Here is a 27,016-nt window from a genome sequence, read left to right as displayed (position 1 = left end):
GCCGACGAGCGCGACTTCCCCAGAACGAGTCCAGTTTCCTGCCCACGGCCATTTGTCTGGGAGGAGGGGAGCCGGCGGAGAGACAAAGAGGCAGCGCGCCAGGCGGGAGGGAGCGGGGCGGCCTTGCCACGCGGGAAGCGGCGCGTCCAGGGAGGCGGGAAAGCTGGCGGGGGAGAGTGCTTCCCAGCTTGTTTCCTTTCCTGAGGAAGTGGGGGTCGGCTGCCCCTCCTCTCCTTGGACTCTGGGCACAGGAGTCCTTCCGGGCTCGTGACCGTGCCTTTAACCTTGTGCCCGGGACGCCGGGCCACACCCGCCCGAGGCCCAGGCACGTCCCCTGCTCACAGCCACAGCTGCAACCCGCCGAGGCCTATGGGCCCTGGCCCGGGAAGTACCCAACCGGCCGCCAGGTGGAGCTGCTGCCAGCCCATTCCACGCCTGCCCTCCTCCCAGGGGCAAGCTGAATAGGTTCTCCACGTGCAAAGAATACCTGTCACACCCTGAGGTGACAGTTGCCCTGCGAGGAAGGTACAGTTTTCAGGTGTGGTGTGAATCAGAATTTTGGAGTTTCTGACCCAGTGGCTGTTTTCTCCAAATCCAGCATATGTTATCCGGCCAGTCCTGCAAGAGTTCATTGGGGACAATAGAATGGATCACTTGCAATCAAGCAGAAATTCCCTCATAGAGGGTTGCCTTATCTTTAAGGAGACTTGGAGAGCACCCAGACATATTTGCAGATTTAAGACCCAAAGAGATTAGGTGCTGTGCTCATCTGCCTCATTTCACTTCCTGAAAGACCCCTATAGGCACAGGTGCCTAACTCTATGGCTCAGAGAAGGTCAGGAAATAACGGAGGTCCTGGAGCAAGCCAGGCGAACACTGCCTTTCTGCAGGCAGGGGCTTTGGAGGCCACACTGTGGCCACCCTAAGACACTGTCAGGAAGAGCACCCAGCAGTCCAGAAAAGGGTTTCCAGCTGGGGCACTTGAACTTGGTCAGCTGCTTTATTCAGTGGGTCTCAGCAGCTCAGAAAGAATGTCTGACCAGCCTCAGTGAGATGGTGAGAGGCTTCCTTTGCTGGTACCGCACTTCATGGAATAAAGAAACCCAGGGGGCACAGAAGTGATTTATTTGTAAAGAAGACTATTGGAGCAGAGAGAGAATTGGAGCACTGCAAAGAGGAACCAGGCTAGGGTCTGACTACTGTACATTTAAAAATTTAAGAGAGAAGGCAAATTGAGCCATGAGTCGGGTGCTGAGGAGGTTTTTATAAATTACTATGGGTCCAGCCTCTACCCCTCCAAGGCATTTTCTAGCCCTTTTGAAAGTGGGGAGCCCATTGGAGAGAGAGGTTTTGGAGGGATTCTAAGATGCCAGCATCCATGCTCCCATCCTTCATCCTTCTGCTCACAGCCTCCTACACACACACCAGACTTTCGAGTTCTAGCTTGGAAGAAGAAGCTTCAGTTTGCCCCCAAAGCAATAGCTCTTCCACCTCGCAACCTCTAGTCCCCAGGCAGTGCCCACCCCTACCCTCATCCCCTTCACTTCTCCAGGCTGAAACATATTCTGACCCTGGGGACCCCTGAGGCCAAATGTGACCATGGCCACTTAAATCCAGGTTGGGAGGTAGGATGGGGAGAAGGCTGAGGCAGCCAGAAGCGGGAAGTACAGAGGCGAGGGACCCAAACCTCTCCTCAGCTAGGCAGTGGGCAGGAACCCTGGGCAGGGCACCTAGAAGTTTTCATAATGATGGGCAAAATGAGTCCGGTCTTGCTTGTTGATGAGCTGACAGGCTTTTTCCACATTTTTGGTCATGCCAGGGGGCCCGCAGCTGAACACTCCAATCTTCTGGACCTGTTAGGGGAGGAAGAAGTGAAGGCTAACTGCAGTCACAGCCAGGGCCAGCTCAGAGTTCACGGTGTAGGCTAACTCCATGTTCTTGTTAAAGACCTGGTGAGGGCTCACTCAGGGTTCTTGGAGGTTTCTTTTGTGCCATGTATGGTGAGAGCTGACTCAGTGTTTATAAGTCAGTTTTGGTGAGTGTTTGACCAGCATTACTAATAGGGGCTGTGTCAGTCAGTGTTCAAGATGAGGGATGCCTTACTGTCTCATGGAGGGCCAGCCCGGTATTAGTAAGACTAGTGGATAGCTCAGTGTTCGAAGTGAAGATTAGCTCAGTCTGCAGGCTGAGTACTGGCTCAGTATTCATGGTGAGGGTAGCTATGTGTTTATGGCAAAGACTGGCTCAATCATCGAGCTCTTCCTTCTGGACAGGCATCATGGCTTCAGACATGGCAAGACCCTGCCTCATGCTTTCACCCCTCAGGGTGACCCCCACCTATCCATTTCTATTCCATCACCCCCACCAGTCTCCAGGAAATGGGTTTTCATCAGCCAGTTTTTTCACTGATGGAGCAGGTTTGGGAGCTTTGCTCAGCTGATAAAGGTAGAAAGAACCTAGAGATAGGAGTCAGGTGGACTGACCTGTGGGTGAACCTCCTGCAGGGAGTTGAAGAAGGGCTCAAAGGGGGGACGGCCAAAATGGGTGACAGAGTGCAGGCCCGTGAACAGACTCCGGTTCAGAACCTTCTGGAAGTGCCGTTCACAGATGTACTGGGAAGGGAGGGAAGCAGGAAGGTCACAGACAGGCACAGCCAGGGTCAGCTCCTAGCCCAGATGGTGGCCTGCCCACCCTGCCTGGCTGGCCCTGAGGTACCAGCATGGTGGTCCTGAGGTCAAACTTCTCAGCCAGCTGGGTGATGTAGATATGCACGGACACCAGGTCACGGTGGTCATTCTCCTCCACCTCTCGGATGATATCAGCCAGCCACTCGAACTGCCGCTGTGTCCGTGTCACCCAGATGAAGTAGATCTGGAGACACATGGCTGGAGCTTGGGACCCAACTCAGTTCAGACTCCCCACATCCCAGGGGTCTCCACTCTGAGGATGAGAACCCTTCTGATCTCGGTCAACATGTGCCTCTCCCCAGACAGCCTGGGGAGATGAAGTACAGGGGACCACAGGGTCAGGCTCTGAGCCAGAGGTGATGTTGCCCTAGGGCATGGAGAGGTGGAAGTGAGAAAGATCCTGGGGGGATGAGAAAGAACCCTTGGTGATTATGAGCTGAAGATCTGTCTGGTTGGGAAGTAGCTTTCTTAGGCTGAGCCTGTCCTGCCAATGGGCCCTGCTCAGACTGCAAGGCTCCTCATCTAGAGGCTGCCTATAGAGAGATGGTCTGGCTGAAGGGCCTTTCTCAGAGAGGCCAATCAGCTGACTTGGTGGGAGATGGAGGGGAACAGGAATGGGCTCAAAGAAAAGGGCCAGGGAGTCGGGATGGAGGAGTGGAAATTGCCCTAGCAGCCTCACTCCAGGGGGAATCCTATCTCCAGCTTCTGTGGAGGAAAAGAAGGGCTCTGTGCGTAAGAAACAGAGGCAGAGCTGCATGGACAGAGAAGAGGGGAGTCGTCTGTCACCCTCTGAATGCTGACAGCATATGGGCTGGGCCTCTGCCCGCTGCATTTTTGCACCCCTGACTCACCTGCCAGGCGAGCAGGAGCTTGCCACCAGGTCCAGATTGGGGGAAGGGGCCCAGTGTGGAGGGGCCTGAGGGCCTGGGCTGTGTTCCTGGGGCCAACCTGACCCACCAGCTCTACCTTGCCACCTCCCCTTCTCTCCCTTTGGAAAGCCGAGCCAGTTTTACTTGTGCCCCACCCCACGTGTGCCCTACCCTCCTAAATCCCAGCTCAACAATACTCCAAGTCTCCTCTGTAAGAGGAAATGAGTTTCTTCACCTTGTTCCATTCCTGCCTGGAGGGACCCCCAGAAGCAAAGCCTCTGCGGGGTATCCTATGACTAAGAGAAGGAGCTTTTGTAAACCAAACAGTGAACCAATTCTAGATATCCTGACCCTCCCTGGGTTCCAGGCCAACTTGCCCTTGCCTGGATCAGGAAGACCAGAACCAGAGGCGGGGGAGAGGCTAGATGGACCCAGTGATAGGGAAGAGGAGGCTTTGGGCTGGTAGGAGGAAGAGCACGTACCTTCTTACAGAACACCTGGCAACTGACTGATGACTTGAAGACCAGGTCCTTGAGGATGGAGGCAAAGGGGGTGACCCCAATGCCCCCTCCCACCAGAACAGACACCTCAAATTTATGCCACTCCTGATGGCCCTCTCCAAATGGTCCATCGAGGTACAACTGCAGAGAGGGGAGTGGGTTTGGGTTAGGCTTGGCCACCATCATAGTGAGGGCCAAATGGGAGGCAGGGAAGGCAGATACCTTAGACCCCTTATAGCCTGACCAGCTTTATAGAGTGAGGGGGAGAGATGGGTGTTAAGGGATTAAATGGAACAATCAGTTTCTGGATGGCAGGGAGGGAGAAGGAACAGTGGAATCTGGTGCTGCAAGGTCAAAGCCTGCTAAGGGCATGTGGGAGTATGCAGCATGCCTGGCCTGGGTCTGGGCACCTTTGGATATCGGACACAGCTGTCACCCGTCGGGGGTGAATAGATCTCCCTGAGGCGAGTGGTCCAGGGCCCTGCAACCCGGATGTGCAGGCTGAGCGTGTCCTCGTGGGGCGCGGAGGTCAGAGTGAAAGGGTGGTACTCCGTGGTCCCCAGAGCCAGGCAGGCAATCCGCACCCACTGCCCTGACTTGTACTCAAAGCCTTGAGGCCGCTGGAACTGCAGATGGGTCACTCCTGGGGAGGGGCAGTGGGTGAGAAGTTGCTAACCTGAATCCAGCAGGAATTAGCCTCCAGAGTCATCCCCCCGCCACCCACCGCTGCCTCAGTTCTGCTTATGGAACATGAGAGGGAAGCCCCGCCCCCCCCCCCCCCATCAGAAGCCATCTCTCCCCATGAGCCATGCCCAGCTTGAGAAGGGGCTGGATGGCACGGGGCTGGTGGTCAACAGGGACAAGAGGCCACCTGGCCTGGTCTCCATCTCGGTGAGAGACTGAGGTTCCCTAGCAAAGAACTCCTCTTCCATCTCCCTTACTCCTGCTTCCCTGGTCCTTGAACCATCTCCTCTGGGCTAAGCCAGGAGACAGGGTGGTCTAGACTCTATCCCTACCCTGCCAGCATCCTCAATGCCACCAAGCTGGAACTGTAAGAGGCTCCAGGCTTTGTACCTGAGGGCAGCAGCTCCGCCTTCACCACGCTGATCTCCACCTTCTTGCGGCTCAGGCTCACCAGCTTGTCTCCCACATAAATGAGTGCTGGGACCAGGAAGAAGATGTGGAAACGGGGCAGCTGGATCAGGGCGAAGCTACCATGGATGATGAGCTGGATAAAAGTGAATAGTTTAGCTCAGACCCAGCCACAGCTATAACGTATGAGGCCCACAGTGGCATACAACCCCCCACCTCACCATCTGCCATGCTTTGTCCAGGTGACAAACCTATCCATTCCAAACTCCATCTTCCAAAGCATTCCATGACGATCGAGACTATTTTCAAAACAACAGAGACTCCATTCTCTTCTCTCTGTCTCCACGGACACCCCCCTAAGGCCAAGCCTTGTCTTCTTCCACTTGGACTCATACAGTTGCCTCCTACCTGTTCTTCCCCTTCTCCTCTTGCCCTACTCCGATCCAGTCTCTTCAAGGCAACCTGGTGGGCTTTTTTTTTTTTCTAAGTTCATCGTATCATGTCATCCCCTACTTAAAAAGCCTCAGTGAACTTCCCATTGCACTGTGGGACACTGCAATACTCTGGCCTCTGCCTGCCAACAGCTTCCCTCTCTTTGTTCCTGAAACACGATACATGCTTCCTGTTTCAGGGCCTTTGCACTTGCTGTTAACTCTGCCTAGAATGTCCCTCCCCACCTCTTCCTATAGCTAGTTCCAAGTCATTTTTCAGACCTCTACAAAAATGCTATCTTCTCCAGCCTTCTCTGGGTCCTCTCTATCACATCTCCAGGCTAACACCCTTTGGAGCATTGTCATCCTTCACCATAATTCTGTTTGTGCACTAATTTACCTGTTTATTGTGATTCCCCCATGAGACTGTAGAGGTAGGATCTATGGGTCTGTTTTGCTCGCCTCTATACTCTCAGGCCCCCACAGTTTCTGCCTGGCACATGGTAGGTACTCAACAACTGTTGAGTCAAAGAAAGGAATTTCCTCAACTTACCCTCTCCTTTTGGAGACTAAGAAGACCTAACTAGTCCCCTCTGTCCATAAAATAACTGGCAGATTTTGTCTAGCTCTGGACTTTTCCCTAACAAGCTTGACTAACAAGTGGCCAGACACTACTTGTCCCCAGTCCTCCCACTCGTTTGTTCCCGAGTCCAGGTCAGCGTGGTTCCCGCCGCCACTGTTCCTCAGGACTTGGTCACTAAGGGCTCGTGGGAACCACAAATGGCCAAACCCCAGGCTTCTTTTCTGACCACGTTGGCTCCCACATTTGCAGTCTGTGGCACTAAAGACCAGCCCCTCCCTGCTGCTCTAGCTTCTGCATCAATGCTTTACTGGTTTTCCCTCTTGGGCCACTGACTCTTCAGCTCCTCTCCTGGCTCCATGCCTTTTCCCACTCCGATCATGTGTGTTACCCAAGCCCGATTTCCTCACCCTCTGCTCTTCTCTTCCTACATTTTCCCATGTGGTGTGGCCTCTCAGCTAAGCCACAGCCTGTCAGCTTCAGCTACAGCCTGCACATGTCCACTAGCATGTCCTGCTACCACCTACTCCCCTGGGGCCCTCCGCAGCTAAGCCTGTCTCTGTCCCCTGAAAGTTCTATCATCATTTCTACCTCTGCACCTGTGCTTGGGCCCTTCCTTCTACCTGGAATCCTTTTCATTTTCTACTCTGCCCAAACTTTAGCTTATCTATCCTGAAGGCCTGGCCCAGGTCCCATCTCCTCCCCAGAGCCTTCCCTAACCAGTTTAACCCAAATGAAATTCCCTTTGATGAGGTCCTGTAACTTACTGTTTGGAGCATGCACTTTAGCAATTAATCTTCCACTGTCTGTTCATTTTGATCATTTCACATGTGTGGCACTTACTTCTGTAGCAAACTATAAATTCCTTAAGGGTTGAGGTAAGAGTTCTCCCCCTCCTTGGCTGGTTCTCATGCAGAGTTAGTACATAAAAGACCCTCAACAGACACCTGTTAAACTGAACTCTGTTTCCTCATTCAACTCCCTTGCTGCGTATTCCCAAATTCTTGAAACTTTCCCCACAGGACCACCTTAATCTTCCCAGAACTGGTTCTAGTTTCCCCAAGCTCCTCTTTCATTGTGGAGCCCATGCCCACCCTCAAGGCTTCTGAGCATCCAACTGAGTACAATGGCAGGGTCATCCCCGACACCTCTATTTTTATACCCCATTTTGTGTTGGCTTAACTTTTAGACCACGAAGCTACTGAAGACTCGTGGTTGGCTAAGGGATGGAGGGAACAGCCAGCCAGCTCATATTCTGGTGTGCTCGTCCTTCCCAGGATCAGGAACCTGGACATCCTATCCTGAGTCCATTCTACACTGGGGCATCTTAGGTTGAACTTCTTTTCCTGTATGCAGTCAGGTGTCCTTGCCTGGGATGAGTGAAAAGGAAAAGGGTGCTTCGGCCGGGATCACTCCCCAGGGGAGATGCTCTCAAGCTGCCAGCATTTGGATTGCTTTCCAAACTCCTGACTTCTGGTGTCTCTGAACCCCAATGATTCCCACAATATAGGGATAAATAAGTTGAGACTGTTGGCCTCAAAGAGCCAGGTTGGCCACTCTTCTGGGTCTCCTGCCCATCAAAAGAAGCTGCTTTATCACCAGGAACAAGAACATCATTTCCACTCCAACAGAAACAGTAACCTAGGACACTAGAGCTTCACCTACAATGAGGAAATTGAGGATGGAGAGAATACGTAGCCGCAGCTTCCAAAGAAGAGAATGATTTGTTCAAAAATAATCACCGTTCAAGGGAAATCCTAAGCCAAGACTGGGTAGTCATCTTCAGAGCCATCCAGGGCTGAAAAGGTGGGAAGAGAACTCCTACCCATCAGTGAGGAAGGGACAACTCTGGGGAGGAGGCCAGTTAGACAACAGGGTGCCCTTTGAGGAGCTACCTGTGTTGCTGAGGAAGGGGCACAGGTCCTTGGCCAAGAGCACATGTCAGAGTCAGCTCTGGAACTAATCAGCTGAAGCAGCCAACAACTTTACAGCTCATTAACTTTACAGGTAGCACTTAGTTGGATGGGGTGGCTAACATCCCCCCAAACCCGATCAAAACAAAAGTGGCAGAACTCAGTTGAGCTATGTTCCTCTAAAAGGGTGATCTTCCTTCGAGTGTAGACAGCCCACCCAGGAGCTGAAACTAGCCACCCAAAGTGGGGAAACACTGGCTGGATGGAAATAATGAGGGGGTGTCTGTAAGGAATGTGGATCAGCCTGGTAGGGCTGCTACTGCAAAACCGCATGCCAGGGAATCATCCTTCCAAGTGCTGCAGATTGGGGTCACCCTCCTGGAGGACCCCACACTAATCTGTATCTTTTAAGAGGGAGTGGAGAACTGATGTCGCAGCCCTCACTGCCTCTCTGGGAACTGCTGGCCTGGCTCACAGCCAACAGCCCTCACCAGGATGTAGAGCAGGATGTAGAGGTGGTGGGTCAGCCAGAAGCCCCGGAAACTGCAGCGACGGAAGTGGTGGGAGGCGAAGACATACATGATGGCCAGCACCAGGAGCAGGAGCACTCCTGTGAGTCCTGTAGGGTGAAGGTGCGGGTGGAAGGCGGAGAAGCAGTGCCTTGCCGAGTGGGGGTTCTTCTGAGGCTTCCAGGGCTCAGGGTCCCCTCTCCACCCCACTGCATGGAGGTGGGGACAGCCCCAGCATCCCTTTTTTCCCTCCCCCACACCACTGGTCACAGGCACCTTTCATTTCAACAGATCCTACTCATCCTGCATAGCGCTTGCTGTAATTGTCATTTTCCAAGCACCTGCGTCATTATTTGTTTCATATCTGACTCTCGGGTCCACAGTGGCAGGGACCAGGCTAGGCAAGTATACTGTTGGATCCCCAGGCCCAAGTGCAGGGCTGAGCGGACAGATGCCTAGATCATCTACTCTAGGCTGGATGCTGGAAACTGCAGGCCCTGCTCCCATGGAGTCAAGGCTTGGTCCGCTGCCTACACCATTCCACTAGGCCACCACAGCGCACAGTATGAGCTCTGGCACAGGGGCCATCCTGCTCGTCGTTACCAGGGCACACTTGGCCCATCCCTGAGTGGATGAGAAGCCCCTCCTTCCGGGGGCGGATTCTAGGCTCAGGATATTGTGAAGCTCACAACTCAGGGAACTGGGAGGGTGTGTGTGTGTATGTGTGTGTGTGTGTGTGGGGGGGGGATGGCCCCTTAAGTGATCAAGGAGGAAATTACAGAAATTAGGAAGATTAGAGCCCTGCAGTATGGAAAAGCAAAGGTTAAGAAGGGATCTAATCTAAACCTATACAGTCCTAAAAGAAGAGGAGAGCATGAACACAGCCTTATCCACTAAATCCCAGAGTGCAGGAATTAGCAGCGTCTTCTGAAGTTCAAAGCAGATCATTTTAGAAGTAAAAAGAAAAAAAAAAAACTCATGCTGTGTTTCACAGAGAGGAGCACTTGTAGAAAATGTGTTACCCCAAGGAAGGAACAGACTGAAAATATAAATAGGTTGTAGAAGAATTTGAATAGGTTCACAGCTAATAACTAAAATGGTGATTATGGGGAGTTAGGAACATGCCTTTAAACAGCCCTTGTCAAGGCAGAGTATATGGGGAGGTGGGCCTCTGTTGAGCTTGACAAAGAGCTCAGTCTTTCTCCCAGGTAGCTGGGGCACAAGATTCCTGAAGATCCCCACAAGGTAGGGGTATGTGGCGGGGGGGGGGGGGGGGGGGGGGGGGGGGGGGGCGGGGAGTCCGCTCCCATTTCACACAGGGAGAAACTGGCCCGCAGTTTCTCACTGTGAGGGCAGAGTGAGTGAGCCTGGGTTGTTTGCGACAGAGGGAACCCAGAGCCTGGAACTCAGAGCCAGGCCCAGAAATTCACAGGGCAGGGAGGAAAGGCTCTCACCTGGCAGGGTCTGGAAGAACCACCAGTAATACTTCTGGGGAAATTCAGACCTGTGAGGAGAGAACAGCAAGGGAGAGGCCTGAGAGGAGATCCCTGAGACTTTCAGAAAGGACCCCCCAAAGGGTGCACTGCAACCCAACCCCTGTCTCCCCTTCTGTTGACACGGGACTGGGGACTCATCAAGAGCCCCTCATATGCCCTGACACGCCTCCTCTGCCCCATAACCTGTGAGATAACACTCTTCTGTAGGCCAAGAGAATTCGCTGCTTTTTCACTCGCAAGGAAACTGCACCCCCACCCCTACTCACACCCAGCCTCACCCGTCATCACGGAAGAGGCCAGGGAAGAGGCAGGACAGGACGCTGAGCGGGCTGATGGAGAACAGGTACACATTCACCACGTGGCCCACACTGTGTAAGACTGGGGAAGACCGGGGAAGACCAGGCAGGTGAGGGTGAGTGTGGGCGCCGTGCAGCACGACGCGACCCCTCAGCCTCAGGTGGAGGACCTTGGGCAACCCGGAGCTGGGGGCCTGAGGAAGACCCCTACAGATCTGCACTTCTGATCTCTAATCGGCGTCCCAGTCTTTCCCCTCCCGCCATATACACACCATACACGAACACCACCACACGGGGCTGAGGGACACCATTAGAAGTCCATCCCTTTGGTTTCTGTCCGAGTCATGTTTTAAAATACAGACATCCCTGGGAGAGAATATATTTTGTACCCCCATTCTAGGGCACTGGAGGTTGGTGGGGTGCTTGTGAAAGCATGAGAAGAGGCACTGGTGGAGCAGTGAGGGGCTCCTGGCTTCCTCCACGTGATGGACCTGGCACTGCCAAGACTTACGTTAAAGGTTCGTGCGGGTGGACAGGGAAAGGAAAGCCAAAGCCAAAAGAAAGAGAGGGAGGAGGAAAGACAGGGACAGGGAGGAAAAGAGGGGTCGGGAAAAGGCAGCATTGAAGAGAAAGAAGAGGGGGAAGGGGCTCTGGGAGGGGACGCCCAGGGCCTGCCTGTGAGGACGATGGCTGTGGAGGCAATGAGGCGATGGAAGTCCACGGCGGCATCGAAGGGCACGTAGCGGTTGAGGAAGGTCTCTCGCAGGAAGGTGATGAGGTTGCGGCACATGGTGAGCAGGATGTAGGAGAACATGAAGGAGATGCTGGCCGCTGTGCCCCTCGACAGGATGATGCCCACGCGGGTGGTGTCCGTGATGCCCACGTGGTGCGCAGCGAAGCTATAGTCTGTGGGGAAGGCCCAGGCAGGGGAAGCGGGAGGACGGAGGTGGAGGGACGGTGCAGAAAGCTGGTTAGGAAGGTCACCGACCCGCAGGCCTCCCTCCCCGCCGGGGTCTTCGTTCAAGCGGGCCCCACTCACTGGGCCGCCTGTCACCCACAATAGGCCCCGCCCCCAGGGCTGTCACTTATCGCAAGCCCCGCCCCCGGCGCGGCCGGCACTCACAATAGGCGCGCTCCAGGAAGAGCCCCCCGGCGATGGCGTAGAACACGGCCACGCAGCCGATGTGGCGCCGGTAGTTCTCCACGAAGCGCTTGAACTGCTGCACTGTCTGGTGGCGGCGGCTGCGCTGGAACTTCTCTCGGTGCGCTTCGGTGAAGAGCAGGGGCTGGAACGACGTTACCCTAGGAGACAGGGAACCGTGGCCCTGGGCACCGACCACCCAAAGCCACTGGAGGAAGGGGCCCTGAGTCACTCACACCGCAGCCGAGTTCTGACCCCCAAAAGTAGATCGCATCCTGCAAACAGGCTGTCCGTGGAGGGGCAGCTTCTCAAGTGGTCATTTAATCGGTCAGCTCATTTCAGAGGTTGCGCTTCATCTACCCCTGTGCCGGCTCACACTCAGACCAGCCCCCTCCCCTCCCAGGTCTGTAGCTCCCAACCTTCACCCAGCTTCCCCTCTCAGCCTTTACTGGAGGCTCAAAGGACACCTCCTGCAGGAAGCCTTCCCTGACCTCCCAGGCAGAGGAAAGTCCTTTGAGTTCCATAGTCTCTCACTCTTACCACCATTATAACATTTATCAGTGGGATATTGTAATTATCGGTGTATCAGGCTATCTCACCAGATAATGATGTTCTTGGACAGGAACTATTCTTCCTGCCTGCATTGCCAAGTTGGTAAAGTGCTTGGTGCCAAGTAATCAATGCCTGTATACTAATGGGATGGATGAACTGCTAATGGGATGGATGAACTGCCTGGTGTTAAGGGCATACTTCTTGCCAAATCTCCGTCGAACTTCCTGGGGAGGGTCTGTGTCCATGGGGCACTGCAGTCTCTGTGGTGTGAGGTCTGCCTCCAGGTCCCTTCGTGGACAGCGGACACGCATCCTGGGGGAGGGACTGGGACAGAAATGGCAGGAGATAGGATCTTAGCCATCTGAGCCGCTTTGTCCTCTGCTGTCCCTGGTCTGAGTCCAGACTCACTTGGTCAAGGAAGGGTCAGAGCTCTCAGCCAGGGGACAGCAGGCATTCCCACTGACACACAGCGAGGGAGTGAGTTGGGGCCTGGGGGTCCAAGCATAGCCTCCACCTATGGCTGTGCCCTTCACACGGACGTCTGGTCCAGGCAGCAAGTGAGCACTGAAATCCAGCTGTCTCTCTGCTGGCCCACTCATGTGCCCTGGTTCAGGGCTGTGTCTACTTAGACTAAGAACTGCCTTTTTCTAATTTGCACAAAGGCACTACATGGGCTAAGGGCAGCCCTAATTTCAGCCATTCTGGGAAGAAAAATGGCAACTCCCTGGTCCCAGCCTACCCCCAATTTTCCCAGATGGGTGCTCACCAGATCTTCTCCTGGCTGATGTAAGAGGCCCGCCGGCAGAGGTTCTTGATGACTTCGGGCACCTCCACCCCTGCAAAACAGACCTGGTCTATGGAGCTGCTCAGGGCCCAGAGCTAGAAAGGCCTGGCTCCAATGCCCAGCACCTCCCTCCCCATGTCTGGACACTGCCGAAGATCCCTGGCCACGGAGGCCCTGTCTCGGGGTGGGCCAACCCCAGCCTTGTCCCTGCGGGAGATGGGCCCCAGCCACAGGAGGGCAGGGAGAAGGCCTGGAAAAAGTCCCACTTCTGGGATTGGTATCAGGCTTATGGGGCAGAGTTCAGGAACTGTATAAAACCTGCCTACTGAGCCCATTCTGCCACACAACCCTACTTAAAACACTCCCGGGAATTAAACAGAATATAAGAGGTGAGTAAATGAGTGATGACTTTAAAATCTTTCAATTTTTCTGGGTTTGAAAATGTTCACAATCAAATCTTGGGTGGAAAATAACCTCCCCCGACTGCCACATTGTTCCCGGTTTGAGCTGCCTGCTGAGGAGGAGGGCACGACTGAGCTGCAAATCCAGGTTCTCGCAGGAGGCCTGGGGATCTCAAGGTCAATTCCAAGTGCTAAACTAAACCCTGAAGATTACTCTGGTCTTGAATCTAGAGGCCACAACTGATTAACAGGATGTCATGAAATCAGAGTATTCAAAACAAAATATAGATGTCTATTTTAACTCATAAATGGTTCAGCTAACAGCAAATGTGGCAAAATGTAACAAACAGCAGGTCTAGGTGGAGGGCACAAGGATGTTGGTTATGCTACTCTTGCACCTTTTCTGTAGGCTTAAAATTTTTCAAAATAAAATTTGGGAGAAAAAGCAAAGCACAACAAAACAATATTCAATGCTACCTTATTAAATCCTTAATCCCCAAGCTCCACCCTCCTTCCCAAGAGCTGGATGTTCTCAGGGTCTCTGGGGCCTGGGCTCATCACCAGGACGCTGCTGCCCTGGCTGCCTGGGGAAGATGAAGGGGCTGCAGAATCAGCAGTGCTGGGTCTTCTCTCTACCAGCTCTCCCTCACACCCTGGATGGGAGAAGCCCTGATCAGAGGCTCGTCTGTGTCTTCTCTCAATTCCCCATCTCCCCCATTAATGCTGCTCAACCCCCATAAGTTCTCATCATCCTGAGCGGGGCTGGTGTGGTCTCAACATGCCCCAGTAAGATTCCCAAGCTGAGAATACACCATAAAAGTTCAGGGCAGGCTACAGAGAGATCCCCTGCCTGCTAACTCTCGCTCTTCTCCCGTTCTCTAGCTCCCACCCTCCTGAGTCAGACACAGGTGGGGCAGGAAGTAGGAGGAGGAACAACAGAAGTGGGTCTTCAGGTACTCAGCAAATATTTATACTGAGCGCTCCACCAGGGGATGGAGGGGCATACTCAACCAAAGGGCCCCTCTTCCCCCAACAGCCAGACACCTCAGGTAAGGAGGGGTGTGGCCCTAGTGAGGCTGTAACAAGGAGACACTGTCTCACTCCTGCCCTAGGCACCAGGCACAGGTCCTTTGACAGGGAGCCAGGGGTGGCAGAGTTCCAGCTGCCGTCCCCAACTCCACCCTGCCCTGCCCACCATCTAGCACAAATATTTTATGGCTTTTATGGTCGCTAGGCACTTTTGCCTTCTTGGGTCCCTTCCTCCACACACAAAAAATAATTAATTAAAAAGTATATTTTACAACAGCGTTGGCATAAAGAAGAAAATAATCCAGGATGGCTGTGTTATTCCATATTCGTTATGATGATGATTTTAAAAGGGATTTTAAAGTATTTCCATGGTTTCCTAAAAGTATGTGGGCCCTATGCCAGTGCTGCTCTGCCTACTGGCCACACCAGCCCTGCCCACCAGGCAGCCCCACCTTTGACGCACAGCTGTGTGAAGCGGAGCTCGCTGTCGTGGTCCCGCAGCATGAAGTGGAAGTCTTCCCACGTCAGCTCCTCCTTGTCCTGGAAGCCCGACTCTCGGAACATGGATTCCACCACCTCGGCCAGCTGGTCCTTGGACAGGCAGTTGTTGGAGATCTCGATGAAGGACCTGAGGTTGGGAAAAGGGGGAGCCATCAGGCTTGGAGCAGGGTCCTGGGGCCCAGACACAAGGCCCCACTGGCCTTCCCAGCAGGCCTTCGGAACCCCGAAAGAAGGGCTCAGATTTGCCTAACCTCAAGCCCCCACTGGCTCTAACAGTCTCTCGTTGTATGGGTAAGGAGGAGGCCCCTGCGGCTTACCCCTCTGCTCCCCCCTTCATGTCCCACCTCTTTCTCCTGGAAACCCCCGCCCTGGCCCACTCTCTTTGCTGTCCCATAGGACCAACCTAAGCATCCTGATGAACTCATCCTTGGAAATGAGACCATTCCTGTCGAAGTCGTACATGCGGAACATAAGGCGAGACTTCTCCTCAGGGGTGCCTGGAAGCAGGAGGACTCCATGAGGAGCCCAGCTCACCTGCCTAAACCTCAAACTGGCCAGAGAGGGCCTCCCACCAGTATGAACCACTGCTGGACATGGCAAGGGCATGCTTGGGTGCTCCCAGGCATCTGCCATGGCTGGAGACCTGGCCCCAGGGCTTCCCCATCTCCAACAGGTCAGCCACACTCTAGCCACAGTCTCCATCCCCTTCCATCCTTCATCTCATCAATCACTCTCTCCTCACCCCACCTTTCATGAAGACCACCAGGATGTCCAGGAACTCCCGGAAGGACAGGTAGCCGTTGCCATCCTTGTCGGCCAGAGAGAACATGGACTCCACAAACATGTCCTGGGGCTTGAGGCCCAAGGACTCGGCAAATTCAGCCCTGCTCAGCTCGCAAGTCAGGGCCTCCCGCACCTTCTGGGAAGAGTCCAAGGGCAGGGTCCCTGCATCTGCTTGGTTAATGTCCAGCACCTGCACTCGGCCACAAGCAAAGGGAAGGAGAGAAGGAGATGGAGCTTCATTGCCTTGAAGGTCAGTTGAGACTTGTAAGAGTCACCTTCTGAGATGTCTGCCCAGAACTCTTTCCCTTAAGTTTTCCCCCAACAGCCCTTTGGATGGGTCTCCCTGGCCTTTTGCCTTACCTGATTGGAGCAGGGGTGCATATTTTACCCAAGCTGGGGATTTGGAATTGGGACTAAAAGTTCCCAGCCAATCTGCTGACTTGACCTCAGCACAAGAAAACTCGGAAGTTGTGGACTACCCTCTCCTACCAAGTGCTCAGAGGCACAGAAACAGAATAAAACAGAGGCACAGGGCAAACTGAGGCAGCCTCAGAGAGGAGTAGACTTGTTTGCTGACAGCTTTCCTTTCCCTGGTCCCTTTGAGGCCAGTCTGCTGTCTTTCATTTGGATATCCTGATACCCTCAGAGTATGCTCAGGCCCCTTTTACCAATACTAGTTTTAGTAGGTTTCTATTACTTGCAGCCAAAACAGTTTTGACTAAGACAGAATCTCAGTTGAGTTGAGGAAAAATTGGGCTTGGGAGAGGGAATTTCCCATCATGGGCCATCTCCAACCCACCCAGGGGCTGCTCCAGTATGGGGAGAACAGATGGTGAGGGAAGCAACCAGACTGCAGGCCACAGGGCCTGTCTTTCCTGCCTACCCCTAGTCCAAGCCAGATTATGGCGTCATGAGGTAAACCTCACCACTTCCAGCCAGGTGCTTCAGTGGAAAGAGCTTGGGGCTGGAGGCGAGATAGCCGGGTTCATGTCCCTACTTGGCCTGTCGCTGGCTGCATGACCTCAGGCAAGTCTGTTCAGTGGTCTGGGACTCGTTTCCTCCTCTGCCCTACTTATCTCACAGTTATTGTGAGAACCAACAAGAGGGGGTGTGTGAAAAATGTTTTGAAAAGTTGAAAGCACTCTGCAGATATAACGGAGTGTCTTATATCTGTGCCACCACCTGGACACAACAGCCCACCCCCACCTCCCAGCCCAGGGAGCTCCCTGTCCCTGATGGATCCTGAATGAGTGCAGCACCCAGGGCCTGCTTGGGGCCCTGGCAATGAATCACCAAAGCCGAGGGTTGCCAGTGGGGGTCCTCAAAGGTGCTATCATCCCGCTTGCCCTGAACATCCTTGGGTCTCTCTCTGTTCTTGTACATGTTCAAATTAATTTGTTCGAGGATTAAATGGCATAAGGCATGTCCTCAGCACATAACAAATGCTCATTAAGTGGTTGCTTCCCCTTGAGAATCTTCCCACCACCCAGCCAACCCTGCTCCTTCTCTTCAAACTTTCATTTTTTGTCTCTCCTTGCGGCATCTCTGCTCAGTCCTTCCTGCTCCTTACTTCTGAGCCAAAACTTTTCCAACTTTGCAGGTCTTGCCAAATTTCACCCCCACAGTGACCTTACACCAGCCCGAAGTTTGATAACTCTTCTAATCTCATAGACCACTTATATCATGGGTCACTTTTGTGGCCCTTATATGTTGCCAGTCATCTTCCTTTCTGAGCACAGTCCATCTTCCACTCCTTCATTGAGAAGATCATGATGTATTCATCTGATATCCACCACGCTCCTTCCACTCCACCATTCTGCTCCCAGGCTGCCTTTATTTTCATGCCAGATGTGAACTCAAATCCTTGAATTTCTCTTCCTATCTTGTTTCCCCACAACCTTCTAATAGCTCTCAAAAGTAAACAAGGTGGGCACGAAGGCCCCATGGAGGCCTCTGGCAGTTGCCTTCCCCCAAGGAGGAGTGAAGCCAAGAGTCTCACTGCCCCCACCCTGCCTGTCTCATCCTGAGTTTCTGTGGCCTTTTTTAGCAGGTTGAGATAAGTGGAGGCAGAGTGCTTGGGCAGCCCTGGGAAGAGAGATAAGTGGCACATGCAGATGAACTCCCTCCTAGGCATCACTTCATAGCTGGGAGTAGGGTCAGACAGGAGGCAGGATCTTCTCCTTCTAGAACGGTCAGGTGGCTTGCCTAAATTTGCAATAGAGTTGAATATTGGCTGAGAACTCGGGGCTCCTGACTTTCCCTGGAGTCATCCCATGGCCTCATGCAGATAAGGACATCATCGTAGGCAGGATAGATCTGATCCCATGTGCATACCTGGGAGAAGAGGTGCCTGAAAAAGGTCTCCAGGAGGTGGCTCCGCTGCTCCCTGGTCACAGCTGCCCTCATCAGTTCCTGCTCCCGCAGCTCCCACTCCTGGAAGCTCAGCCCATTCTCCTTCAGGGCCTCCCGAAGGTTTTCTACCAGTGCCTGCCGTTCTTCTTCCAGGTTAAATAGTAGCACCTACGGGGGCAGCAGAGGGAAAGCAACCATTTGTCAAGGCATTTTGAGGTTAGGCTTTACATGGGTTATGTCAGAGGGGCAATGGAAAGGCTGACCTTGCCAAAGAGAGATTATCTCTTTACAGAACAGGAAACTGGCTGGGGGTGGGGGGAGGGAGCGTAAGTTGCTTGCTTAGCATTCAAAGGCACCTGTGCAAAGCCATTCTTTCTCCTCTATTCCACTGGAGAAGGGGATGGGGAAGGTGGGGTGGTCAGGAAACAGAGGGGACTGTGAGCCAGACAGAGCCAGGGCTGAAGATCAGCCTCTGATTTAACTCCTCTCTAAAATCCCTAAAAATTCATTAGGTCCTGAAATAAGGGGCCAGGGAAGAGGGCCTAGCTTCTTCCAAGTACTCCCAGCAAGGACCAGTCAGCGTGTCCTTAGAAAGGGAGCAGGCTGACTGTGTCTATGAGAGCGGGAAGGGACTGTGGGGTTCATGTCATCCAGCAGGCCCAGAGCAGGACGAACGCGTCCACGCTTCTCAAGCTATCAGGTGCTACTGCCAGGGCAGAGAACCCAGAAACTCGGCACACTTCGCATCCCCCCTTCCTGCCCGTGGCTGTGAAGTAAAGGCCTGATGAGCAGGGCCGTACCAGGTCATACTCCTTGGGGATCTTAAGCATCAGGGCCCGGCGCCCACGGTTGCTGGACAGGATGAGGTTGACCTGCTGCGGGGGCCGCAGCTGAACGGTGCGGAGCATGGAGAGCCGGCCGTCGACCACGTGGATCTGCCCGGGCTGCAGGTGCACGAGCACCGGACGGCAGGGCTCCTTGCGGCCCTGCCATTCCAACGCTGGGGAGAGACCAAGCGGGTCAGCTGGGGCCCACCGGGGCCGGCCGGCCGGGAGGCACGTGGGGTGGAACACGGTCAGCTCAGGGCTGGAGTGAGCTCCAGGCCCCCAGCAGCTCCCTCCCCCCTTCTTGGTGACTGAGGGTTATCCCCTCCCTGCCACGCCTGCCCTCCCTCTAGCCCATGAGGAGAATTCCCATTTCCCGAATGCTGACGATGCGCCTAACATGGTACTGTCTCACTTAATCTTCCTAAATCTATGAGGTAGGTGCCATCACTCCTATTTTACAGATAAGAAAAGTTAGCTTTAGAGAGATTAAAAAATCTGCCTAGGGCACCATAGCCCTTAGTGGGCCAAGAGTCCAGCTCAGAGTCAGTCTGACTCTAATTTTCCTTAATTACTTCTTTGTTACTTGAAATTCCAGTATGAGATGCTCAGAGGAGCGGTTCTCAGGGTTTGGAGACCTAGTAATCTTGTCAAATCTAGGTCAGGATCACCTGACTTCTTCCCCACCAAATTACCACATTCCCTTATTTGGGATCCCTGGGAGGAGCTATAAGAGGTTGGGAATTTGATATAAAACTTCTACCTAATCCCATTATGTCGGTAAGGGGGAAATATACTTGATTTACTTTTAAAAATGTCATATGAATTACATTTGTATTAAAGGTAAAAAATATATGGAGATTCAAAGAAAACAAAAACAAAAAACTTCTACCTAGTGCCACTATGGCATTTTCCACCTACCCTGGCCTTCCCTAGAGCCTTAAAAATGGGAGGCCTTTCTCTTAAGCTGATGGGGAGAAGATAGGGGCGGCAACCCCGGGCCATGCCCTTCCCCACTCCGCACCCGTGGACAGCCCCAGGCCTACCTTCCACACCCCCGACGAGCTTCTCAGACATGACGCTTCGGCGGTCCTGGCCTTGGAGCCTCTTGAAACTCCTCACGTGGAGGCGGGCGACAATCCAGGCACTGAGCAGGCTGACTGGGAGGGCAGGGGTAGAAGGATGTTCAAGGGAAGGTGGGGGTCTGGGGAGCTGGAAGAGGCTCCTTTCCCAGCTCTTTTCCCCACTGCTTCCACTTCTGGGTCTTTCCCCTTTCACTTATCACAAAACTGAAGCTTCCCTGGGAGCTGCTTTGTGTCCCATGGGGAGCTCTGGGTAGCATCTAAGATACCTGCACCCAACCTCCCTTGCTTCCACCACTTAGGTTCCTTCCCTGCCAGAAAAGAAGTTCAGAGTCCTTATGCCAGAGACAACTCACCCCACCAGGCTGCTGGTCAACCTCCTCAGAGCCTTGCCAAAGACTAAGTCCCATGCCCTTGCCCCAGAGACTGTCCCATCCCTGGGGCTCAGTGTACCCATAATAGTCCCCCCACCCAGGCTCCTGCAAACAGCTGTGGATTGTGAACTCCCCATGGCTCACGACCAAAGTGGGCATTCAGGGAACCCCAGGAGAACCATGAGGCAATTCTCCCTTTAGCTAAGTTATCTTCAAGTCAGACACTTCTTGTGTCCCCTCCTCCTTTGACTTTTCTTTCACGTGCCCAAAGGGATGGTATTTAGTACAGTTTGTTGTCATAGGTGGAATCACCCTCACCATCCCCAGTTTGTACCTCTCACCCAGCCCCACCCTGCCCATCACTTTTACCCAGGGGGAAGCAGCAGAGAGTCCCAATGGTGACCCCAAAGCCAAAACCGCTGCCTTCAAAATAATCTCGAACAACTGGGGGAGCACAGATGGGCAGACCCTCGGTGTTGAGTTGTCTTGGCTGTGGACAGGGGTCGCCTGGGGAGAAAAAGGGAGCAAGAGTCCTGGGGGTGCTAGGGTGGCAGAAGGAGGGGAGGGACCTGCTTATCCCTGCCATTGTACTAAGAATTTGTTATTTGCCCACTTGTGTAACAAGTGGGGTCAAAAAGAAAATTCAACCTCCATCTCTCACATGCACATATGTGTACACACACACGCGTATGCACACACACACAGAGTCTTCCCCTCATCACTTCTGTGGGTTGAGATGTTCTCACTCAACTCAGCTCTCCTAAGGTTACAGCTACCCCCAGCCCCATCCCAACTCAGATATGAGCCACCACACTAGGTCCCTCTGAGTCTCAGTTCTGCCCTCACTAGGGCACTTCCTTGACCCAGTGAAGCTGAAAGCAGCAGGGCCACTACGGGTAGTACAGAGGACAGCCTCCTCAACTGTTGTGGCAGCCCTGGAGCCTAGAAACAACGTTCTCAAAGGAAGGACCAGGGATCAGTCCCCCTTTGGGTGCTAACGTCTACCCACACTGAGCCAAGTGAGGCTTCAGCACCCCTCCAGCCACGTCTGGCCACTCACCTGCATGCCAGGAAAAGACGTTGGGCTGTAGGACACTGGGCTTCAGGTTGGTGATGGCCACTATGACATCTCGTAGGGAGGTGTTTCTGATCTCTGCAATCTCTTCTTCAGAGAATAGCCTGGGAATGGGGAGAGGTGGGACGCTGTTGTGGTAGGAGAGACGCCCAAGATTTCAGAGGAGCAAAGAGACCCAGAGTAACTGGGACTGGGCATCGAGGGCCTCTGGGGGCTGCTAAGGCCAGGCAAAGGGTCTGGAGCCCCAAGAAGGGTGGAATGTGAGGTGAGGGCTCAGGCAGGCCTTACCCATTCCTGGTATTCTCAAACCAGTAGCGGTCACCATCCCGTAGCCGCATAAACTGATCGAGGACGATGGCGCTAAAGAGGGGTCCGGGATCCCCATGGCTCTCCAGGAGTCCGCCAGGGAGCAGCTCCAGCCTGGACAAATCCTGGCTGTAAAGGGCAGCTGTGGCCTCCAGCACCTGGTACCGCAAGGGGGCAGTATTGAGTGGGAGGATGGGGCAGAGGTGGCTCCAGGGGATTAGCCCAGGGATGATGATAATGACAGTAACAATAACTCACTAGTGTAGAGTGCTGACTATGCCCCAGGCATCGCTCTGAGGGATTTGTGTATGTTAACTCACTTATCAGAACCCTCTCACGGATTCAGCTGCCTATTTTATAAAGTTGGAATAAAACAGGCAGCCAGCCCCCAACTTTTGTACATAAGTCGTTCTTGGAAAGATATGAAAGTTGAAGGGGCAAAATCAGAAAGTGCAAAAGTTGAATGGTAGAATGATAAGAAGATTCTATCTTTTAGAGCTAAAAAAAACCAAAACGAAACATAGTTCCTGCTTACACATTAGTTTTTGGAGACAGGCTTCAGAAATCTATTCCTAGATTTTTCAACCTGATCTTTACTTTAGTCATTTCTAATTTAATAAGCACTTGAGCAGCTTAATTCTAATGAGTCCCAATTGAAGCTAAAGACTTTCTATTTCTGATGTGCCTAATGATTACTACCTTTGTATTGATGTTATAAAGTTTATGAGCCCCATGTATATATTACTGTTGTATCAGTATTTTCAATTCTCCACTTTCCAACAGTTTTATAAAATAGGAAGGAAAAAAAAATACAATACAATAGGCACTCGATTCTAGAAACACTGTTGTGCCAAGATATAAAGTGGCAGAAACTGGCTTGTTGGCTGACAGGCAATAACACGCCTCCCAGGTGATAGCTCAGGGTGTGACAGTGACCTCCCCACAGTCAGTACATGAAAGCACAGCTTGTTCCAGAGTCAAGGACCTTCTATACCCCCTTAGGGGGTTGTCTGGACGAGTACATGAGATAGTGCCTATTAAGTACCTGGTATATAATGGATGCTCAATAAATGTTTGCTGAATCTGAGCAATCACAGAATCCAAAGGGGAATTCTGCTAGTCTGTCAATCTCCACTCTGGTCTCTGGTGACCCCTGTGTCACTGCCCATCTTCCATGCTTTGGGCCCTCCGCCCCCAACCTGCCCTCCAGATTCTGACCCCTCCTCACAGTGCTATTGCTCCTGGAGAGAGCAAGGTTGATGTCTTTCCAGTGGATGATGGGAGGCAAGCCCATCGCTGCCCTGGCCTTGTTGTAAGAAGGTAGGCCCAGGTCCCGGCCCCGCTGCAGGCAGCTGGCCAGGTGGTCTGTGCGAGAAAACTTCAATGGCCCAGGCCAAAAATCTGGGAATGAGACACCAGAGAGTTTGAGAGAGCTTGAGTCCAACACAGTGTCTTCCAGCCCAGGCTCCAGGCTCCAATCAGCCCAGGGGGTCAGAGGCTCTCCCAGGGGCAGGTGTAGTGCAAGCCACAGTCTTGGGTGCTCTTTGCTTCCTGGCCTGAGAAATTCATCCAAACCTCCTCCCGGGGCTCAGGGGTCCACAGCCTTTAGAAGCAACCTCAGCCTCACCTCGCAGGTCCTCAACCACCACATGGTCCTCTCGCTCAGCAATCTGGGAGGCCATGCCCAGCAGTAGTGTGTCCACATCTTCAGCACTTTGTAAGCTTGGGTGCTTTGGGGGTGGGGAGAGGGTGAGGGGTATAGTTGATGGAGCCAGAGTTTGGGCAGCCAGGCTCCCTCCCTCACTGCTGGGAGACAGGTCTCTACAAGCACAAAGGACCCTAAAACTTTATTTCTTCTGTCTTAGGAGTTTTGACAGTATGGTTGGCAAAGGCACTAGGAAATCTAGGTCTTGGTTCTTGCTCTGTCACTAACCAGCTGTGTAGCTTTGGACCAGTCTTAGAACTTCTCTGAATCTCGGTGTCCTCCCCTTTAAAAAGGGAATCACAATAGGAAGATGCTAAGGTCTCTTTCAGCTCATTTCCATGACTCTGCTTCTATGCCTTCCTCTTCTCCCTTCTCCTCCTACTCCCTTTCTCATCTTATGAACACAAGAACAAAGTATTTTACTTTAAATTAATGGTCAATGCTTTTCATCCACAACTGGTCTGATTTGGATGGACAGACAATACCTGCTAAACTCTCAGAATCCTCTTCCTCCTCCCCAACATGCATACACATCCACACTCCCTTATGAATGTCTAATTTGGAAGTTTCCATGGGGGGCTGGGATGGCTGGGGTATTCCGACACCTACAGGGGAGTCAGAGCTGTCAAGGGAGAGGAAGAACCTAGAAGGCAGTGACGAACATAGACTCACACCTGCATAGGCCCACTAGTCTCTTGTATAGCCTGAGGAGGGGGTGGGGGATTGACTTTCGAGAATGTACAGCTACCTTGTCATCTTGGACTTTGGTAGGGGAGATGATTGAGATCCCCCAGGACTGCCTCACTCCTACTGCCCACTTTCCTCACCCTCAGACACAAACACACGTACACACAAACACACACATATAACCACCCACATATGGGTGCCCCAGCCCTGACCTCTCGACTCCAGTAGCTGTTGCAGACCCGGAGAGCTCTGGAAACACTTGAGTTCCAATTGATGACCCCCTGGAAGTGGCAGCTGGCATTTCTGAAATGCAGGGAGTAGGGCTGCAGTGACCAAGACCGTGCAGTCCCAAGGTCAGGCCTCAGCTCTGGTTTCTAAAGCTGTAGGCAGGAGCCCCAGGCCATCACCTCCCTGAGGTGGTACATGGTCAGGCCATCTGGTAGGTAGATTCTGGACAATCTGACTTTTGGTAGGTTTTTCCCCTACCTTAGACCAAACATCTAAAAATGCAATTCATAATATATATATTATTGTTCTTTTGAAGTTACTTGTGTCTGAGTAACTCAATTTTTATGGTTTTTCAGCCATCATCAGGCATACCTAGAAACTGTTCCAGAGTAAGAAAATCCACCCTCTGAGTTGTTTTAAATTAGAATGCAATTTTTAACAAAGAAACTGATCTGCTGTTTCATATACATTTAATTAAATAATGAAAAGTTCCCTTTTCATTATTTTGGAGCCAATATTTTCCTTCAGCACTCACACATTTTTATAACTTCTCCCAAACCTTATAAGTCCCAGATCCTGCGCTTAAAGCTAAAAATATTCCCAGTGTAGTGTCAAGACCTGAGGTTCAAAATGTTAAAATAAATTGGGTAGAGGTAAATACTAGTGTTTAATGAGAGGGAGGGGTAAGGGGAGTGAGTTTTTTCTTTCTTCTTTTAATTTCTTTTTCTGGGGTGATGTAAATGTTCTGAGAAATGATCGTGGTGATGAATACACAACTATGTGATGATACTATGAGCCACTGATTGCACACCAAGTATGGAATGTTCATACGTTAAGAATGTTCATGTTGTGTGTTGATTGGTTTTATTAATAAAAATTTAAAAAAAAAGCCTTGAGGTTCAGACCCAGGTGGGGTAATCCTTTCTTTAACACCCACCCCCAACCCCCTGCCTCTGAGCTTCAATTAGCCCATCTTTAATTGGGGAATTAATAACTGCAGGGACACAGGACATACATATGGTTAGAAACCACAACCCCTCTGCATTCACTATTCCCTGGGGTAAAGGGTATTCTGCAGGCTGATAATTGAGTCTGAGGGCTCCTGAAGGCAGATTTTCCTCACGTGACCCCCTCCCAACACACACACACACACACGCACACGCACGCACATTTGAGGAACACATGCGAGTCTCTCTCACCTCATGTAGACGCCAGGGGGCACCATGGTGGAGAAGAACTGCTCAGAGGCTGCCAGGAACTCCGGAGAGATGCTGGGGTCCAGGAAAGGGCGGTAGCCTGGAGGAAGGAGAGAAGGGGGAGGAGAATAGACTTCAGCCCTAAAAAGACCCCAACCTACCTCTATATTAACTCCTCAAACTCCTATCCTCCCTTCACATCCCCTTACCTGCATACTTCGGGGGCGTTTTCTGCAGGAAGCTGGGCAGCCATTCATACATAGCGATGTTCTGAGGGAAGGAGCAAGCAAGAGAGGAGGCGCTAGTCGGTGCCGCGGGAGAAGGATGCATCTAAGCCCGGGGACTGTCTAGGTGGGGAGATGAGGACCAGGCAGGGGCAGCGATGAGAGAAGCAACTCAACAGGGGCTGTGCGGGGGCCGCTCCGGGCGCGCCATTTGAGGAACGAGGGGATTTGCAGGGGAGAAGGAGCTAAAAAATCACAAGCAAAGGGCCTTGTATAAAAAGCTCTTTGCCTCCTTATAATTGTCAGGGTTTTTTTTTCTTTCTAGACGTCAGCTCTCTGGAGAACGGTGTTCTCCTCGAAAAGGGCGTGTCTGGGTGGAGGTTGCCCAAGGATGGGAACTCTGCGCGGGAAGCGCAGTCTGCCGTGGTCCAGGGCACCCGGGGCTGTGGGGGTCTTGGGAGGAGGCGCAGCTGACCTGGTAGGTGGCGATGACCCTCTTGCGCGCGTGCTGGAACAGCTCCTCGTCCCCCCAGCGCGGGTGCTCGCGGGCCAGCCTCCGCGCACACAGGTTGTGGTAGCGGAACCACAGCAGGCCCAGCGCCCGCAGGAAGGGCTCCCGGTTCCCTCGCTCGGCCCCGAAGGCTGCAGCCGCCGTGGGGACGCAGGGCAGGAGGTGAGCGGCCGCGTGGCCACGGCGAGCCCAGCCCCGCTGACCCCCACCCCGACCCCCCCATGCCCCCCGGCCCGGCCCGCGGCCTCACCGTACAGTCCCCGGGACCCGCGCTGCCCGGTCGCGGGATCTGGCGGGCTCCACATGAGCAGCGGCTCCCGCGCTTCACGGGGAAAGTCGGGGTCTGTTCCCGGCGCCAGCTCTCCCCCGGAGAAGCTCCGCAGCGCGTCGCTCCAGGAGTGCGAGGAGCCGTAGATGGCGCTGCCGTCCAGCCAGCCGGTCACCTCGTTGGTCTGCGGGCGCCGGGCGGGTGAGCGAGGTCAGGGAGGCCCAGGAACGAGCGGGAGTCCGCGGCGGGGGGAGGGGGCGCCTCTCACGACCCGGCCGGTCCCGCCCCGGGTCCAGAGCTCCACCGCCTCGCGTCCAGTCCCCCAGCCCACTGCCTGCCTCATCTCACCAGGTCCCGGGGGTTGCTGGGGCTCTGTCCCGTCTTGGGGTCCCAGCGGCTCCTCTGGAAGGGCAGCACCACGTCCCCGCGCTTCTCGGGATCGAACACTGGGTCTCCGGGCGGGATGTGGATGTTGAGGAACTCTGCGGGGCAGCCAGGTCTCTCCACACTCACCAGGTCTGACAGCACGTGGTAGCCTGCCCACCATGGGGAAGGGGAAGGCGTGCTAGAGCCAGCTGAGGGCCACTCTTGAGGGATCCTTCTTACTTTGGGCACCCAAA

General features: G+C 53.3%; 1 protein-coding gene across 1 annotated transcript in view; it reads right to left on the bottom strand.

The window, feature by feature from the left end:
- Positions 1-1,109: 1,109 nt before the first annotated feature.
- The window catches only part of DUOX1 (dual oxidase 1), a 31,120-nt gene continuing 5,213 nt past the window's right edge, over positions 1,110-27,016 (bottom strand). Inside the window, exons 5-34 of the mRNA XM_077127755.1 lie at positions 26,745-26,932; positions 26,379-26,580; positions 26,093-26,259; positions 25,603-25,663; positions 25,397-25,493; positions 24,182-24,272; positions 23,205-23,307; positions 22,806-22,978; positions 21,560-21,735; positions 21,257-21,375; positions 20,566-20,703; positions 19,787-19,900; positions 18,717-18,916; positions 17,899-18,084; positions 15,529-15,754; positions 15,185-15,278; positions 14,733-14,908; positions 12,833-12,902; positions 12,265-12,390; positions 11,497-11,675; positions 11,049-11,279; positions 10,356-10,455; positions 10,036-10,085; positions 8,564-8,691; positions 5,131-5,284; positions 4,467-4,699; positions 4,039-4,197; positions 2,716-2,871; positions 2,484-2,612; positions 1,110-1,853 (exon numbers count right to left, since the gene is read on the bottom strand). Coding sequence (XP_076983870.1) covers positions 1,731-1,853; positions 2,484-2,612; positions 2,716-2,871; positions 4,039-4,197; positions 4,467-4,699; positions 5,131-5,284; positions 8,564-8,691; positions 10,036-10,085; positions 10,356-10,455; positions 11,049-11,279; positions 11,497-11,675; positions 12,265-12,390; positions 12,833-12,902; positions 14,733-14,908; positions 15,185-15,278; positions 15,529-15,754; positions 17,899-18,084; positions 18,717-18,916; positions 19,787-19,900; positions 20,566-20,703; positions 21,257-21,375; positions 21,560-21,735; positions 22,806-22,978; positions 23,205-23,307; positions 24,182-24,272; positions 25,397-25,493; positions 25,603-25,663; positions 26,093-26,259; positions 26,379-26,580; positions 26,745-26,932 — 4,349 coding nt within the window. The 3' untranslated portion in view covers positions 1,110-1,730. The remainder of the gene's footprint in view (positions 1,854-2,483; positions 2,613-2,715; positions 2,872-4,038; positions 4,198-4,466; positions 4,700-5,130; positions 5,285-8,563; positions 8,692-10,035; positions 10,086-10,355; positions 10,456-11,048; positions 11,280-11,496; positions 11,676-12,264; positions 12,391-12,832; positions 12,903-14,732; positions 14,909-15,184; positions 15,279-15,528; positions 15,755-17,898; positions 18,085-18,716; positions 18,917-19,786; positions 19,901-20,565; positions 20,704-21,256; positions 21,376-21,559; positions 21,736-22,805; positions 22,979-23,204; positions 23,308-24,181; positions 24,273-25,396; positions 25,494-25,602; positions 25,664-26,092; positions 26,260-26,378; positions 26,581-26,744; positions 26,933-27,016) is intronic.

This window comes from Tamandua tetradactyla, chromosome 14 (genome assembly GCF_023851605.1).
Source record: "Tamandua tetradactyla isolate mTamTet1 chromosome 14, mTamTet1.pri, whole genome shotgun sequence".
Taxonomy (NCBI): Eukaryota; Metazoa; Chordata; class Mammalia; order Pilosa; family Myrmecophagidae; genus Tamandua; species Tamandua tetradactyla.
Note: the sequence above shows the minus strand (reverse complement) of the source record. Positions and strands in the feature narration are given on the sequence as shown.